This window comes from Lycorma delicatula, chromosome 5 (genome assembly GCF_047948215.1).
Source record: "Lycorma delicatula isolate Av1 chromosome 5, ASM4794821v1, whole genome shotgun sequence".
Lineage (NCBI taxonomy): Eukaryota > Metazoa > Arthropoda > Insecta > Hemiptera > Fulgoridae > Lycorma > Lycorma delicatula.
This window is the reverse complement of record NC_134459.1, coordinates 154,060,202-154,078,589: the sequence shown is the minus strand read 5'-3', so window position 1 is coordinate 154,078,589 and position 18,388 is coordinate 154,060,202. Positions and strand designations below refer to the sequence as shown.

General features: G+C 29.0%; 1 protein-coding gene and 1 pseudogene across 4 annotated transcripts in view; both read right to left on the bottom strand.

Annotated features, from left to right (window-relative positions):
* LOC142325503 (1-phosphatidylinositol 4,5-bisphosphate phosphodiesterase epsilon-1-like) overlaps positions 1-18,388 on the bottom strand; it is a 1,691,101-nt gene that overhangs the window by 846,420 nt on the left and 826,293 nt on the right. For all 4 annotated transcript variants that reach the window (XM_075367353.1, XM_075367348.1, XM_075367349.1 and 1 more), the window contains 2 exons: positions 14,892-15,108; positions 3,498-3,566 (listed from right to left, as the gene is read on the bottom strand). In XM_075367353.1, coding sequence (XP_075223468.1) covers positions 3,498-3,566; positions 14,892-15,108 — 286 coding nt within the window. The remainder of the gene's footprint in view (positions 1-3,497; positions 3,567-14,891; positions 15,109-18,388) is intronic.
* LOC142325888 (5S ribosomal RNA) lies at positions 5,194-5,312 on the bottom strand (annotated as a pseudogene).

Genomic DNA, 18,388 nt, shown 5'->3' with positions numbered 1-18,388 from the left:
TTAATATCTCGAATCTTCGATTCATGAATGTGATTTTACTAGTTTTATTAAGAAAGGAAAAATATCGTATAAAGTGAATGATATGACGATCAACAAAAAATACTAGCCGAAAAATTAAACAAAAAAATTATTATTTGTTTGTTCTAGAAAGGCAATAAATTTTAATAATAAATCCATAAGATAACAATCAGTTATTCATAAAAATAATAAAAGAATAATCTAACAAAACGCAGTCACATCCAAAAAAAAATTTTAACGAAATTGTAAATCGTACGGTAAGAGTCTCGCAGATATAATTTCTTCCATTCAAAATACAACAATTTTTGTAATATAAATAAAACTGTTTTTAACAAAATGATACTGATATCAAAATAGGTAAGACACTACATTTCTATTATCAAAATTTGGTATTAATTTAAAATTTTATTTAAAAGAAAAATATGTATTAGACGATAATAGACAATAAACAATGTTTAAGAGTATTCCATAAAATAAGCAAAAAATAGGAAAATTTGTTACAAAACTCTTACCGACCCGACTTCGTTGTTTAATAAATGAAATCGGGCCGGTAAGAGTTTTGTAACAATTTTTTTTTATATTTTCTGCTTATTGTATGGAACGCTTAAACATTGTTTATTATCTATTATTATATATCTATTGTCCATTACATATATTTAACATGTATTTTATTTTTAACAGAATTCTAAATTGATAACAGATTTTGATACTAGAAATGTAGTGTTACCTTATTTGATATCAGTATCATTTTGTTAAATAGTTTTAATTACAATAAAGGAATTATTGGTTTTTGAGGGGAAGAAATGATATCTGCGAGACTCTTACCGTACGGTTTACAATTTCATTGTAATTTTTTTGGATAAATACATAAAAATGATAACGAATAGGTAAATAAATGGTAATTAAAAATTTATTTATTAATTTAAAATTTCATATAACTTTCTTTAAAAGTTCTTTTAAAACGTTAATACATTACATTCTTAAGGTAAAGGTAATTAAAAACAAGTCACGGTTTACTTTCCTTAGCACAAAAAAAGTTAACAGCTTTTAATAATTCACTAGGATAAGAAATTATCCTGAGAAGAGAAGCGATTACCGTATTATTGAAGATACAGTGAGAAAAAAAAGAACCAAGAGTCTAGAGCTTCAAATGGACTAAATCTACTTCTTTATTGCATCGATAAGCTTGCAAGTCACGGCCATCTTAATCAGTTTCGTCACCCATCCCTTTGAACGTTCCCTTTATCATCCCTACTGTGACCCGTAACAGTTACTTGGTATCACTTTATTTAATTTGAGATTTTGCTGGATACTAGTAGAAGGCTGAGCTGCATTTATATTCGACACAACTCAGTTTCGTATACACGTGTTGCCGTTACAAAGAACGCTCAATAAGACAGTGACATTTTGATCAATTACTTATTTTACAATTCTAACGTTCAATGTATTTTATTTTGTCATAATAATGAAAACCAAAAATATTATTCACTAAAAAGAGGGAATTAAAAATATATCAGCATTTTATTAATTTTTATTAAAAAATAATACCGGGTGAAGTGATTCAAAGTATATAAACGTTTACTGAGATAATTATAGATTCCGTTAAGGTCTCATTTCAAAGAAACACATAAACTTTTTAACCAAACATTTACTTTGGTTCGATATGGCTTCCACTTGTAATGCGAAATACATCCCATCTGAAGTTGTACCCATCCCATCCCAAACTGTAGCTAGCAAGTTGGGCGTTACCTCTGCAGCTGCGGCGTTAACTCGAAGTCTTAGTTCAACGAGATCAGCAGGCAAAGGTAGTACATGATCCTGATCTTTAATAAAAACCCTAAAAGAAAAAAAAATCTAGAGGGGGTCAAATCTGGGGAGCAAAGTGGCCATGCGAATGGACCTTCACGACCGACCTGGGAATTGAGTATCAAGAAAATCTCGGACTTCTTGGAGGTAGTGAAGTGGTGCCCCGTTTTACTGATAGTAATGGCGTCCAATCTTGATTCATCGTTTTTAACTGAAAATTAATAAAATTTTGAAGCATGTCCAGATAAACGATACCGTTTACGGTCTTACAGAAGAAAAACAGTCGTTGTTTCCTTAGAGCACAAAAAAACCTTAGGGCCATCACGAACGCGCTGCAAAGTTTCATGAGGGTTTGAGCTATTCCATATTCGGCAGTTACCCTGTTCACCTTGCCACTAATGAGAAACGTTGACGCGTCACTTTAAATTACATTCTCTAAAAATGTATCTTGTCTGCAATTCTTTCACTGGGGTGACAGCACTGGTAGCCGAATTCGGTACTAATGAACTACGCGATTCAAAGTTTGGTGTGTTATGATTTGGGTGCCATGAAATGAGACCTTAACCGAATCTGTAAATTATCTAAATAAATTTTTATAGACTTTTTATGTCTTGAAGCTCTTTTTGAACCACCCGGTGCAATACTATTTATTAATCGATATAGAAAAGTAAACTACAGAGCATAAAGATACGTTATAATGTTTAATTTTCTATTTATATAAATTTCAAGAAACCTTTGATAAAATTCCTTATATAATCTTCAATAATCAATGAGTATGTAATAAAATTAAATAAAATGATTTGATCAAGACATTTAACAGTTATTTACTAAGAAACATTTTTTTAAAATTGATACCTGTATAAAGAAATTATAAGGAATTAAAAATGTAATTTGAAAGAAACATTTTATATATTGCTTACTGGATTTATATCTCGTAAAAATCGGTCCACCCATCACTCAACACGGTCATAAAGTATCAGGTTATTTTGGCGATTATAATCTTAACACGTATTTTCATTAATTAAAAAAATTAGGAAGGAGAGCATAAATGAAAAATTAAGAGTTCAAGACCGTTGTTAACAGGAAAAGATATGTACGTATCATTAATTCGAAATATTTTCTTACAGTCTTATTGGTTCATTTAATTTTACCGCTGCCATTCAATATCTTTGATATTTGCGACTAAATGTAACGTTTCTACAATTGGATTTCACACGTTGATCTGTAAAGTAATAACTACCTACCGTTCGGCTTCTTATAAGTAGTAAAAAAATATATTTTGAAAAAATACTTCGTGTTGTTTATATCTCATGAACATTGGTCGAATCATTATTTTTTTGTCATAAGTAATTTTATTAATTTTATGTACTTTTTTAATTCTTATATACTGTATATATTTGGTTTGATTTATGAGTATTTCTCCATACCTTTTCGCTAGTGATAATTTTTTAGCCTCACATAAACAGTATAAATATTATTATTTAAGATGGATTTTTCCCCTAAATGAGGAAAAATTATTAAAAACAAAATAGAATTTTTGAAACCTGAAAAAAATAAACAATTTAAAAGGTTAGGAAATCCGATTTCTTTTACTCAATACTTGTACGAAGATTGAAGCAATAAAAAAAAATAAATTTAATTAAAATCATTTTTTTAACATTATTTATGTTTACCGTAAACGAGAGTTGATGCCTTTAGAGATTGAAGAAAACTTGTTAATGTTTCTTTTAAATTTGAAGAACCTGAAAAGTAAAATAAATTTACGATAAAAAAATAAAAAATAAATTTTGTTTAAAAAAATATAAATTAAAAATAAAAACAAAATTAAAAAAAAAACTTTAATACAGTTTCATGTGCTAACAAAACTAACTTATTCATTTTGTTAATATCCGAAATTTTAACTGAAACAAAAAGTTAAAAAAAAAAAAAAAATAAATAATACAATTCTAAAAATAATTCCCATAAAAAGAAAGAAAGAAGAAACGAAAAAAGATAAAATGCGTTAAAACACGATCGTAAATGTAATATTTTTCTTTAAACTAAAAATTTTTTTTAAGTACTAGTTTAATCCACATTAAAACCAATCATATTCATACTACTTACTAACTTTTAATTTGATCTGAACTTCAAAAAATCGAAACTTGAAGAACATTGATTGATATGTTTTACTTTTGTGTGTGTGTGTGTGTGTGAAGTCAGTTTTATATTTTTGTAACAATTTTATTTTAAACGCCACTCATATATATATATATATATATATATATATATATATATATATAAAACTTCCCAAAAAACTAAAAGACCTGAAATAATATGTGTATTGATTAAAGTAGGTAACGAAATACTGAAAAACTGCTTTGAGCTAACGTCTTTCTCTTGACTGTAAGTTATTTATATTGTATTATATTTTTATTGAAAGTTTTCCAAAAAAAGTTTTCCAAGTTTCATGTGGAAATAATATATAAAGAATATTTTAATAATATATCAGAAAGTATTTTGTTACGCCATTACAATCCAGTAATAAGCAATAATGATTATGATAAAAGAAAAATCTCTTTGAATTTTCTAAATAGACGGTGTAATGTTCTTTCGTAAAGAAATTCTTCCGCTCAATTTATCTGGAAAATATTCAACAGGACTATTAAAGCAACGCCCTCCACAACATAAAAAAGAACGATCACATTCCATGCATTTGGATAACAAGAGGCTCAACAGAAAAAAAAAGTAGGTTTAAAGGATATCGCGTTTTGCTAACGTTTCGTTTCGTTTGCAACTGAAGCGTTAATTTTCAAGTTTTAAATCGTCTAATTCCTCCACTAATTGTTTCTTTTTTTTAATGTATATTCGTAAAATATTTACTATTCTCACAACCATGAGGAAAACGAACGCGTCGAAGGTCCAGAAGGCTGACCCCTGACCGGCTAGAATTTATTTATATATATATATAAATATACATACACGCATACACACCCATATATATATTACATACAGACCGACCTATCTAACGTACAACCCACCAGCTTTGAAAGAGTTTCGAATATCTGAAAAATGAAAGTAGCTCTAGATCCAGGGTAATCATCTTATCAATTAATAATGTTAACAACGGTTTCACATTTGTAAAATAAACAATTTATAGTTTTGTTTATACGAATTTGAGTAGCTTATGAAACAGGAAAAAATAAGTATTCTAATGTTTCTCTATTTAGTACCTTCGGGTCCACCGTTAGGTATTACTTCAGAGGTTAAGATGAATGACAATTTTTATAACGTGTGAAAATTACATGCCTGACCCAGATTCGAACCCGGGACCTCCCCATGAAAGGCCAAGACACCACCACACGCGCAACGGAGACCGGCTAAAAGATAAAATGCCAACAACACGCGGAATTCACAATCGGTCATACATTCAATTACTAATCGCGCCCGATGTTGCTTAACTTCGGTGATCAGAGAAGAACCGGTGTATTAAATATGGTATGGCCATTGGCTCTAAATTAGTGCCTCTTCCTTTTTCCTGTTTAGGCTCTGGGAATTACCGTTAGGTATTACTTCAGAGGATAATATGTATGAGTTTAAGTGAAGTGGTCTTGTACAGTCTCAGGTCAACCATTTCTGAGATGTGTGGTTAATTGAAACCCAACCGCCAAAGAACACCGGTACCCACGATCTATTATTCAAATTCGTATAAAAGTAACTGCCTTTACTAGGATTTGAACGTTGGAATTCTCGAATTAGAAATCATCTGATTTGCGAATACGCGTTCATCATTAGACAAACCCGGTGGGTTCTAAATTAGTACTTACCTCCGGGATCACCGTTAGGTATTGCTTCAGAGGATGAGATGAACGATTTCTAGAGTATATGAAAATGCCATGCCTTACTGGGATTCGAACCCGGAACATCCGGATGAAAGGCCGAGAACCTACCACTAGCGCCACGGAGGCCGGCTCTAAATTAGTGCCTTCCTTTTTCCTGTTTAACCTCCAGTAATTACCTTTCAGATAATACGTCAGAGGATGAATGAGGATGATATGTATGAGTGTAGTCTTGTACAGTCTCAGTTCGACCATTCTTGAGATGTGTGGTTAATTGAACCCCAACCAATAAAGAACACCGGTATCTACGATCTAGTATTCAAATCCGTGTAAAAATAACTGACTTTACTAGGACTTGGACGCTGGAACTCTCGGCTTGCAAATCAGCTGATTTAAGAAGACGCGTTCACCATTAGACATACTCGGTGGATTTTCTAAATTAGTGCCTTTCCTTTCTTACTTTTTCCTGTTTAGCCTCCGGTAATTACCTTTCAGATAATACTTCAGAGGATAAATGAGGATGACATGTGTGAGTGTAAATGAAATGTAGTCTTGTACAGTCTCAGTTTGACCATTCCTGAGATGTGTGGTTAATTAAAACCCAACCACCAAAGAACACCGGTATCCACGATCTAATATCTAAATTAGTTCCTAAAAGAACATAACTTAACTGTAAGAAAAAATTGCCACTAATTTTTTTTTACAGTTCAGACTAATTAGTTCAGGTTATAGTCGTCTAATGACGATTTTATTCACCGGTGGTATAAGTACTATGGTTACTTTTATGAGAAGCAGTAAAATCCAATTCTCAATTCTACGTATTGCTACAAAATAGAATTGATATAGCAGTATAAAACATATCTTTTAAGTTTTACCATTCATTAAATTAACAGTTTTAGCTTCAATTATAAAAAAAAAACCCCGACTGCCTATATAACACTATTAAAAGATTGTTACATTCATTTAAAATAACAAAACAAAACAAAACATTCTACTAATTTCAACAATACATAAAAATTATCAAATTATAACACCATATTCTTAGAATTTCTTTCTGTTTTTTATTGTACCATAATAATTTTTAGAAATTTAATTAAATCCTTTAAGAAATATGAATAAATAAGAAGCAGTATTTAACTTTCTAAAACTACATTTACAGTGTAAATTGTTCTATCACGGACTAGCTACATGGAAGATACCTCCCACTTCGACGTAGATTTATTTTAATTCACGTATTTTAGTCGCTACAATTTTTTTAAACAAAATCATATTTTATACAATGAAACAGGTCAAACGCCGAAAGAAGGTCGATTGAGTTTTATTAGAGTTTATTTATATAGCGACAATGTTACAAAAATCCTGATCATTTTGACAAAAAAAAAAAAAAAAATTATATAATTTTTTTTAGAATCTCTGTTCGTTTTGGTAATTAAAGGTAATGAATCTCTCACATGGTATCCTACTTAAAAGACTAATGAAAAACGATAATATTAGTCAAACAACCGGTGTTTCTTAAATGAACACCGCTAAATTAATGTCATAATTTTTTATGCCTGTACAAATAAATCGTAATAATATGAAATAAACGTTTATTACATATAATCAAAAATAAATCAAAGACTCTAAAAAAAAGATTTTTATGTTTCAATAATTATATGCTTATAATAAAAAATGTTTTTCAATCAATATCCCTCTGTATTGACCATTCTCTATACACGATAATTTACTTCGTCTATTCTATTAAAACACGTAAAAAGTTACAAAAATATAAATGTAGAAGAAAACTTAACATTAGTTAAGTATAAAAGAGATAAATGATAAAGAAAAAATTAAAAAAGTAAATAATTACTCGAACTGGTGAACATTTTACGACACATAATTCTATAAATATTACCAACTAACGCAAAGTGATTAAAACTTTTCGTGAATTTTTACGCGCGATTACATTTTACACAGTTTATAGAAATTGTTGAATATTAAATAATGTGCCTTATAATATTCTATATTAAATTATTTCTTTTATGTTAAGAACACAAGGGTAAATGTTCTTATTGTTTTGTATTAATTATTTAGAAATAGCTAGGAGCTAAATATTACTTCATGCCAGTCATATATATATATATATATATATATTATATATAATTTCTGCCCGGATAATCTTTATTCCAAATGAAATTTTAATAATATTAACGGTTAGGTTGTGAACGACACTGAAAAGAGGGGACAAAGTTAGATCATTTCGGTTGTTTCCAACAGCTAGCACACAAAGGATTCGTAATCCCTTTCTGGTAAATTGTGTCACTCTTATCAGCAATAAACTCACTGAACAGATTGGCGAATGTGGTTACTTAATTCAGTGAATTGTATGACAATAAGCCTAATTCCCATTATCTAAATTACTTCTGAAATAATTAATTTCATTCTGTATGAAGTAATGAATTAAAATGTGTCGTTGCCGATGTGTATGATCAAATATGCCGGTTTCACTTGGTTTAGTCTAATTTAATTTAGAACGAGAATTCTAACTCCTAGGAATGAAAAATTAACTTTTTAAGTAAAACTGAAAAAAAAATTAAAAAGATAGATAAATCAAAGGATATTTATGTATAATATAAAGAAATTGAGAGAGCTAAGCAGGCTTTGATTCGAACAAACTCAACCTTTGGTACATTGTTTGTCTGTTAGCGTGTTTTTGACACAGTTACATCCAAATTATTTTGAAATGAGGTTGTTCCCTATTTTGTGTAATTTACGTAACACTTCTATGTTTTTAATGATTATTCACAACCAAGTTTACCCACAAGTTTAAAATTTGCGTATGGGAATATAAAACGGAAATTTTGAAGCGTATGAAAAATGACTAACCGTGATATTCCTTGGTCAGGATTAAAATAGCAACTTATATCTTTCTTAGACAGTGGTGACAAAGGAATGGTACCTTAAGCCAGTTAACTGATCCTCATTCTATTTCTTACATCACACACACACTATTTTCAAACAATTTCGATGCTACGCACTAGTAAACTCAATTTCACCTTATACTCCATGTTAAAGCCTAACTTTATGTCTGAAATCTTTAACCTATGGCTGGTAGCGTCTCGGCCTTTCATACGGAGGTTAAAAAACCTATTACTGTAGAGCTTTGTGTTATTTCTTGAAACTCTTTGAACAAACTTCAAACAATTTATTTGTAAAAAAAAACTTTTGAAATACAATTATTTTTTTGTAATTTTTAAATATAATAAACATTTATCGTAAATATTTCTTATAATAATGCTCAGAGTATATTTTTGAACGACAGTGAAACATGGAAGCTGAGGAGAAAGGAAAAACATAAGATAGAGGCTTAAGAGATGAGGATCAGGAGATGATAAAATTGGTTGGCCAGAGTAAGTAACGTAGAAGTATTAAGAAAAATAAATGAAGATAGAACAACATTTGCGACTATCAGAAGGTAAACTCAATTGGAGATTAATTAGAACAAAAGTAAAAATAAATACAGTTGAAGTTGAAAAAAAATTCTTAAGTTAATAAATGATATAAATGGTTGTGAAGAATATGATGGTACGAAAAGAAAAGCATGAGACAGAAACAGAGAAAGTAGTGGTGCCAGGGACCTCGCATCAGGAAGAACACCGCACAATGATGAACAAACATTTTTTTGATATTATGGAAGAATCTGTCATGATACCCAATGCTTATTATACTTTTAATATTACAAAATTATACTTGATACAGCTAACCCTTCTATAATTACTATCGAAAAGTCTGTTTTGCTCTTTATTTTAATTTTCATTTCTTTTTTATTCATTTTTGTTGTACAGTCCAATTTATTAAATTCGATACAAAACGAGCATCAACTACTAATACAATACAAAATAAATAAACTTTGTTTAAAATAAAAAAAATCTGAATTAATTACGATTCTTTCTAAATAACTGAAAATATTCTACCAGATGTTAACATATTATAATTCAGTTCCTTTCTCAATGCTGTTACAGATGACGTTAATGAATATCTTCTGGAAGCATATTTTCTGATATTTAGAAGGCGAGATAAAATTTAATCAATTATTTACGTATGAATCTCTACCTGTTGATAATGTATGAATAACTATGCTTTAATACACTTAATTATTCTGAAAGTATATGTATATATATATATCATTGGTTTGTTTATATTAGTAAATTCACTGTTAGTCAATAAATGTGTGTTTAATATGCATATAGACTATAACATGTTGTATTTAATGATCTTTATATTATTACTTTATAATGTACATATTGACCGATTAATGTATATATAAGAATTATGAACATTATATTTGTACTTCTGAAAAGTTAACCTACACTTATGAATATTAGATTTAGACTAACAATATTATATAAATCAGGTGGTGAACTCGCCAACTGGAATATTTATATGCCTTTAATGAGTAAGAAGAAGAGACGGTTCAGTTTGTTTAAATTATTAATAAGGAGGAAAGAATACATGAAACTGAACATACTGCCTGCCAAAATTAAAATGATTTTCCTCTTTATAATACCACAATGATAACACGATAATAACAATGTGAATACGAATAGAGAATGAAACATAATCTATGATGCTGTAAATTAGCATTAATAACAAACAGAGGTTACAGCTAATAATATGAAATATAAACTCAAACAAAATTGTAATAATAAGTATGTAAATAATAAATGTAAGTTAAATGAAATTGTAATAATAAAGTAAGCAAAATAAATTCAATCATTAGATAATGGTAATAAGCATAATTAATGTACAGGTCTATGTAACTGACCATTGGCTGTATGTGGATCAACCACTTTAAGTTGTCAGAACCCGGATAAATTTGTTTAACTACTCCAGGTTTCCAATACATTGGTGTGCAACATTTGTTGGTAATAAGTTCAACAAAGTCTCCAATAGATTATGTGACAGATAATGCAACTTATTGCATTGTTGTAGGTAATGGAGATAGTCCTTGGACCATCGTTTCCAAATCGGCTGAATAAATTTTCTAAGTAATTGCCAGCAACCTAAACAATTAATTTTGATTTTTTGATAATTAGGTTCAGGCAACAAACTACATGGACATCTAATAATAAAAAGTCCTGGTGTTAGAGGTTCCAGATCTCTATGATCTGTAGAAACAGAGAAAATGGGACGTGAATTAAAACAAGCTTGTATTTGAGTTAAAATCATATACAACGCTTCAAAATTGAAAATTTTTTATCCAATTACTCAGTACATATTAAATTTGACTTTCTTAATCACACTTTCCCATAGACCACCAAAATGGGGGGAAGCAGGAGGAATGAGAGACCAATTGATTCCTTGGTTAGTTGTAAATGTTTGAATGTCTGATTTGAATTCATTTGATTTAAATAGTTGGTATAAACTGTGAAGTATATTTTTAGTACAAAGTTAGAAGAGTTGTCCAAAACGATTTGAATAGGGATTTCCCTTATGAGATATGAATCTTTTTAGATTGCAATGAATGATTGTGAAGTTAAGTCTAAGACCAATTCAAAAATTTATAGCTTTAGTAGCAAAGCATAAGAACAGCGCAATATATGTTTTACTCAAAGATTTGGACCTCTGCCTGCCATGATGTATTATAATTCGACTACTGTAGTCTACTAAACAAGCAGAAAACGGTTGAGAAGGAGTCACTCTAAAGGATAGTAGCTGCTGACGTTGGGGTTTGGATTGAATCAAAATATATTAAACAACTACAAACGATTGATATAATGATTATCTTACTGTTTTCAATCCAATATATTTGAAGTAAAGAATGATGGATTCATTAAATGTCAGTATGCAGAAATTGCAACTGTTTGACATCATTGATTAGCTTAATTATATTTGCATTTGGCTGAAGAATGATGGGATATATTTCTTGATAATGTAATATAAGGTTGTAATCTGCCACCTACCCCATAGTAAACCTGAACTGTCCAGAAATAAATCAAAGAGAAATAAGTTTACTTTGTTTAAGAATAATCTGATTATGTTTGAGGCTATTTATCTCATTACTAAATTGAATTGATTGTGTTGGTTCTAAGAAGAAGGTGAAGAGTATGGTTTAATTCTTGTGTAGTCAAAGGACCAGAAATTCATTTATATCGATTTGTTTTATTATTATGAGTAAATCTAAAGCAAAAACTTAAGATGAAAAGTTATGTATGTAAGGATTGTAATCTCTTTGAATAATCAACTACAACGACATATGTACATAACATTGACATGGTTTTACTTTTTTCTGATATATGTTCAGAATTCAAATTCCATTTATTAAAATCAAGATCATGATTATCTGGCCAGTAGGTTGAATCAGTATAGAGATGTATTTCATCAAATTGTACCTTTAGTGCATTAGGTTTTACTAAGAAAAAAGAAAGTAATAAACGACCACATAATTCCATCCTGGGTAGTGTTATTTTTTTTAAGGGAGCAAGCTTGGATTTAGAGCACAATAAATTAGTTGTGATTACATGGCTGGCAAATACTGTTCGTATATAAGTGCAGCAACCCTTTATGGAAGCATAAAAAAATCCATGAATCTGGATTAACTTGACCTCACTGTTAATATTAGGTTTTATAGGTCGATTTATCGTAATTGATTCAATAAAGTGTAACTGATCATATAAATTGAGCCACTGTATCACTACTGTATTGGGTAATGTGTCATCTCAACCTTATTTTAAGTTCCCACAGTACTTATATAAAATGTCTATAAGAAAATAGAGTAGGACCAATAAGTCCTAAAGGATCGAATATACTTGCTATGATTGAATGTTTTTTTTATTGTAATAATTAGAGTTATTAAACTGAGTGGTTTGAAAATGTAATGTATATGTGGAATTATTCCAATGAATTCCTAAGTACATAAACTCTGTTCCTGATTTGTAGGAATAGAAGAATCATGATCAAAGGAAGAAATAGAGTGATTATTTGAAAACCATTTATGTAATGGAAAACCATAAGGTTGTAATAATGTGGAAATATCAATTTTTAATTGAACAGCTTTGTTTAGATTGTCTGAACCTGTAATGAGGATATCGACATAAAATTCATATCAAATAGACTTACATGCTAATGATAAATCATGTTCATTTTCATTAGCTATTTAAATTAAGCATCTAATGGTAAAAGATGATGCACAAGCAGTTCCACAGGTAATCGTTCATAATATTTTATTTCCTGATCTGGTGACTCGCACCATAATATGCGTTGTAAATTCAAACTGCTAGGCTTGACTGAAACCTGATGAAAACATTTTCGTTATATCTGAAATGATGACATAATTATGAATCCTAAATCTAAGTAATATAGAAAATAGATCTTGTTGAACCACAGGTTCAACGAACAAAGTATCACTGAGAGGTAAATCTTGGTGGTTTTTGCTGATCCATCAAAGACAAGTTGTAAATTAGTTTTCAGACTTGATTATTTAAATACTGGATGGTGTGGTAAATAACACACATATGATCTGTCAATTAACAACAAATCATCAGAGTTGAGTAGTGACAAATGACCTGAATTTAAATATTCCTGTATGAAAGTGGTATAGTCCCTTTTAAGCTTAGGGTTGTTAATTAATTTCCTTTCTAGGTATAAAAATTTATTCTTAGTGCTAACAAAGGAATCGTCTAGTTGAGTATCATCAAATTTGCATGGTAACGTTATAAAAAATCTGCCCTGATTATTTTAAGTAATGTTCGACTGAAAATGTTCTTCACATTTAGAACCTTTATTAACCGATGTATCAGTGGTAATCGTCTGTTTTCTAGAAAATGCTCAAGTACAGTTGAGAGATTTTTATCATTGTTACGAGCTAGAAAGGATGCTACAGTATTATTGCCTTTAATGGTAATAGGAAGGCAACCACTAATTATATATCCTAATGTAATTTCTTGAATAATAGGATATCTATAGTTTCGAATGAATTTCCCTGGCAGGATAAGACTCAAGTAATATTGAGCTCCTATCAGGATGATAATGGCATCTGGTACATTAAAACTGGGATCAGCCAAAAATATATTATGAGGTAGATTGAAGTATGAAATATCAAATGCGGTTAAAGGTAGGCTGTCAGTAATATCCAGTAATACAGCACATTGTACTTTGAAAGTAAAATTCCTATATCTGGAACGCAATGTAATTTTGACACTATATTCCTATTATGACAATAAATTGTTTATACCCAAAATAGGAAGTTTATTCTTTATAAGCTTGAGTTTTATCTTTCAAGTAAAACTATACGTGTAAAAATTGCAAACCCTCACCCATTATATGATTTCTGTATTTCCGTGGATCCTCTATAATAGTAATAGTAGTGTAAATAATATTAAATAACTATATTTTAATGCACTATTAATTATTCAGTAAATATATATATCGCCAGTTCTTTTATATTAAATAAATTCACTGTTAGTCTACAAATATATGTTTATTATACATATCAATTATAATATGTTGCATTTAATGATCTTTATAGTATTAGTTAATAATGTACATATCGATTGATTGATTTATGTATAAGAATTATGAACATTATGTTTGTACTTGTAAAAAGTTAACTTACACTTATGAATATTAGATTTAGACTTAGAATTAATAAGCTGGTAACACACTAACTAGATTAACATATTTATATGCCTTTAATGAGTAAGAAGAAGAGACAGTTAAATGCAGTTTGTTTGCATTAATAAGAAGAAAAAATACATGAAACTAAACACTACCAAAATAAAATAAAAATATGATAGAGCTTTTTTATATAAATTTGAAACGTAAAATAAATTTTTAATAGATATTATCTGTTATATTCCTACTAACTAAAATGAAATCATTTTAGGTTTAAAAAATTCAACTTTATTAAAAGATAAAATAAATGAATGTATATTAGCAATATTTTCTTGCTCGTCAAAAACTTTTATATCCAATTTAGTAAAATAGGTAAGAGGTTACTTTATAAGTGAAGATAGCAACTAACATAAAAGAAGCTCATCCTTAAAATGTATTTTTATCTCAAAATAGACTTAAACTTCTCTAATCAGAATATTTCACCTAAAACTGATTATCTGTTATTTATCTCATAAACTTTCAATTTCTGAGCAGATAACGGAGAATCACTTTTAAGGTGTAATAAAAAATAATGAAATTTACGCTCACATTAAAAACATATAACATTTACAGAGACACAAACGTACACAAATGCAAAAGCAAACGGGAATTATATTATACCTGCTGGAGGATTGTCTGTTAGTCCCATCCAACAATCAGCAACCATGTGGTGTTGTAATCTCGCTAGTACAGTCGGAGGAGCTAAATCAGCTGGTCGAATACCAGCTTTATTTCGTATTGAAATTTGCGCACCTCTCTCGACCAAATCAAGGACGCACTCCCACGATACATTTTCTTGACAAACAGCTAAATGGAGTGCTGTATTTCCATGTGCATCCTGAAAAATATAAATGTTAATTTTATTATAGATGTTTTGTAATATTTAAGATTTATGTTGTTCTTAAATTAAAGTTACACCTGCACTGAATGCTGAAATTAAATTTGAATGCTTAAGCTTCTGGTGTAATTTGTTTGCAGGGTTCATTTAACATCATAACTGTATTAACAATAGGCTCTGATCTTTAAAATGTTTGTGAAGAGTGTTTATGTATTTAAATGTTAATTACTGATGAAAAGACAACATTATCATTAAAAAATAAAAGAAAAAAAGGTTAAAATATTTCCAAATTTACATATCAGCAGAGATACCAATAAATCAATCAATTAAAATAAATTTGATTCGCTGTAAAGTAAGTGTGGTTGTTTCTAACAAGGGGAAAAATGGTAAATGATTCTTCACATGTCTTAAACCAAAGCTTTCACCACTACTTATAAATACCATAATTCAGCGAGTTATCTGAAATAATAATATTCAGTTGAAATATAAATTAAATGATTACTCTTAACTTATTACATGTTTGTATAAATAAAGAAATAAATATATATATATAGTTTCTTCGTATTTTAATGCAAAAGTAAAGCAAGATTTTTTTTTTACATCTCAAATGAAGTTTATTAAACTAAAAATATTTGCTGTTATCAATCAACTTATGAAATAAAATTATAATTCCGTCATTATATAACTTGTGTGTTTTTGGACAAAAAACTATGATATGTGATTTTCACATTTCTCTTTTAAAGCCAATTTTATACCGCTACGAGAATTCTATAGAGACCTAACAAATAGTAGTCTGACAATGTAAGGTCAGGATTGTACAGTGGATGTATCAAAACTTCTTGGCCAACCTTTCTGAATTTTCGATGGGTCATCAGAATTGTGTAGAATCTGGCGTTGTCTAGATGGAAGATGACTTTCCTATGGAAAGTTATCTCGATTGATTGGAATACTCTTTACAGTTGTTAACCATAGAGATTACAAACAATCATTTGACCAGACGGCACAGCTCATACAGAACAATTCCTTTCTAATCAAACACACACACACCCACCCACCCAAACAGCGGTAGCTTGAGTGGACGAATAAGCCACGCAGCCGTAGTCCAAGAGGGAATGGACCAGAACCTGATTCTATTTTCATCAACCTTAATTAGTCTTTTTAAGAATGGTTCGATTTCGTTCAATTTTAGTAATAATTTGCAGATTTGAATTTGATCCATTTAATTTTTTTGTTAAAAACATTAAGAAACATCGATTTTTTTCTATATACAGCATTCTTCAAACGGTTCAAAACTTCTTTCTATTCAAAATTTAGTTAGTTTCTGATATCAGAAATGCAAATGTGCCGATCTTATCTATTTTTCCATGATTTTATCGACTTTCTCAGACATTGGCCGACCAGAACGAGGTGCATCACCAACTCTAAAATTTCCAGATTGAAAACGCTACGCTTGAACCAGCTTTGTGTCATATGTACTGATACTTCATCATATCCATAAATTTTGAAGTATCAATATTGCAGGTACCAACACTGCAGTACTGCAGCAAAAAAAAAGAATGTCTGAAAAGAAAAAAGTGTAGATATATCTGCACGACCACTTATTCTGAAGAATATCAAGAATTTCATGCCTTGATTACTAAAATCCTCCAGAAATGTAGGTTATATTAAATACTATAAATGACGCCTTTATTGTGTTCATTACAAAGAATGATTGCATAATGACCATCATTACTCTTAGAGAAAACAACTCTTAGTTTTATTTCTCGTACTTTTTCGTCTTTGTATATTGGTGCTTTAATGAGTCACAGCTAAAATAAGGACATATCATCAGTTCCCTATGAATAGCAAGCATTCCATGCCAATCTTATTGGGTAGTGATAAATGAATTGGTTTTTCATTGTCCTCTTCATAGAACTAAATATACTACTATATAATGGCATACAAAGTCCACCAGAATACAAGTGTCACTTCTACCAGTAACACGAAAACGTTTTTTACGAAATGTACATAATTAAATGGCTTCATAAGATTTTATTATGATCAATAAAATTTCACTTATTTTTTTTCCATTATTTAATAATTTGTTTAAAATGCAGGCAGAAAAGTTAATGAGATATAAAATTAATAAATAACCAACCAGATACAATATATTTCAGTAGGACATACAATGTTATAACCTTGAAAAAATAAAATACTGTTGTAACGTTATCATGTAGTCACCACACGTGAGTAATTTTAAGGAATGATTTAAATTATGATGAATGATTTCTAAATTTTCTAGAAGTTTTAAAAACGAAGAAATTTATAAGCGCGTAAAATAAAATTTATATTCTTTTTAACAACTTAACTTTTCACTTAATACCATAAAAATGAATAACAAATTATAATAAAAAAGTTTGTTAGGTAAACTGAATCTTGCATTACTTTTTTATGAATTTTAAAGTTTTTATTTTTTTTTTTTTACTTTAATTCAAATACAAAGATAAAAAAGTTAGAAAGAAAAGTTAAAAACAATAGCATACTGAGTTCATTTCTATTTAACTTTTTTCTTCACAACCCTTACAAATTGTAATATTGTTTCCAATATTTATTTTAAAATAATTTTTCAGTTTCTAACAAACCCGACATTTTTAAAAAGAAGTCTATGTAACAAGTCTTCTTTGTAAAAGAAGTCGGATGTAACAAAATACAAATTTACTCAACAAATCTAAATTTATTATTAAGTAAAATTTCTCTTCAAAAGTAGTTTTATTCAATACGGACACTTCTGTCTTAACAGAAATGTCAACGTGTACGATTAGCAGTATTTAGTGATTCCAATTTAATGGAACTAAAAATAAAAATTATAAAATTAAAAAAAGAGAAAATTTATATAATTGTAATAAATTTTAGATTTTTAAAAGAAAATGTATAATCATTTAATTTCTATTTAAATTGAGTTAAATAGGCTACATCGTCTTTAGGTCATATATCAGCCTCTATTTAATCCTGTTTTACAGTTTCAAAAATACTTAAAGGAACCTCAAATAATAAATTGTAATCATGTTTCAATTGATATTAAAAGAGTTTATAATCTTACATTCCAGTAACACTGAATGTTCTAATTTTTATTATTTTAAGTCATATTTTTTATATAAAAAAATCATTTAACCAGAGTTAAATCTTTTTCTATTTCAATTTATTTGTTCTCTTCTGTTCATTTTACACAAAGTGTTATACTTTTGGAATTATAATTTAATATTTTTTAAATAATTCAAAATAAAAAATTTTTTAAATGGCT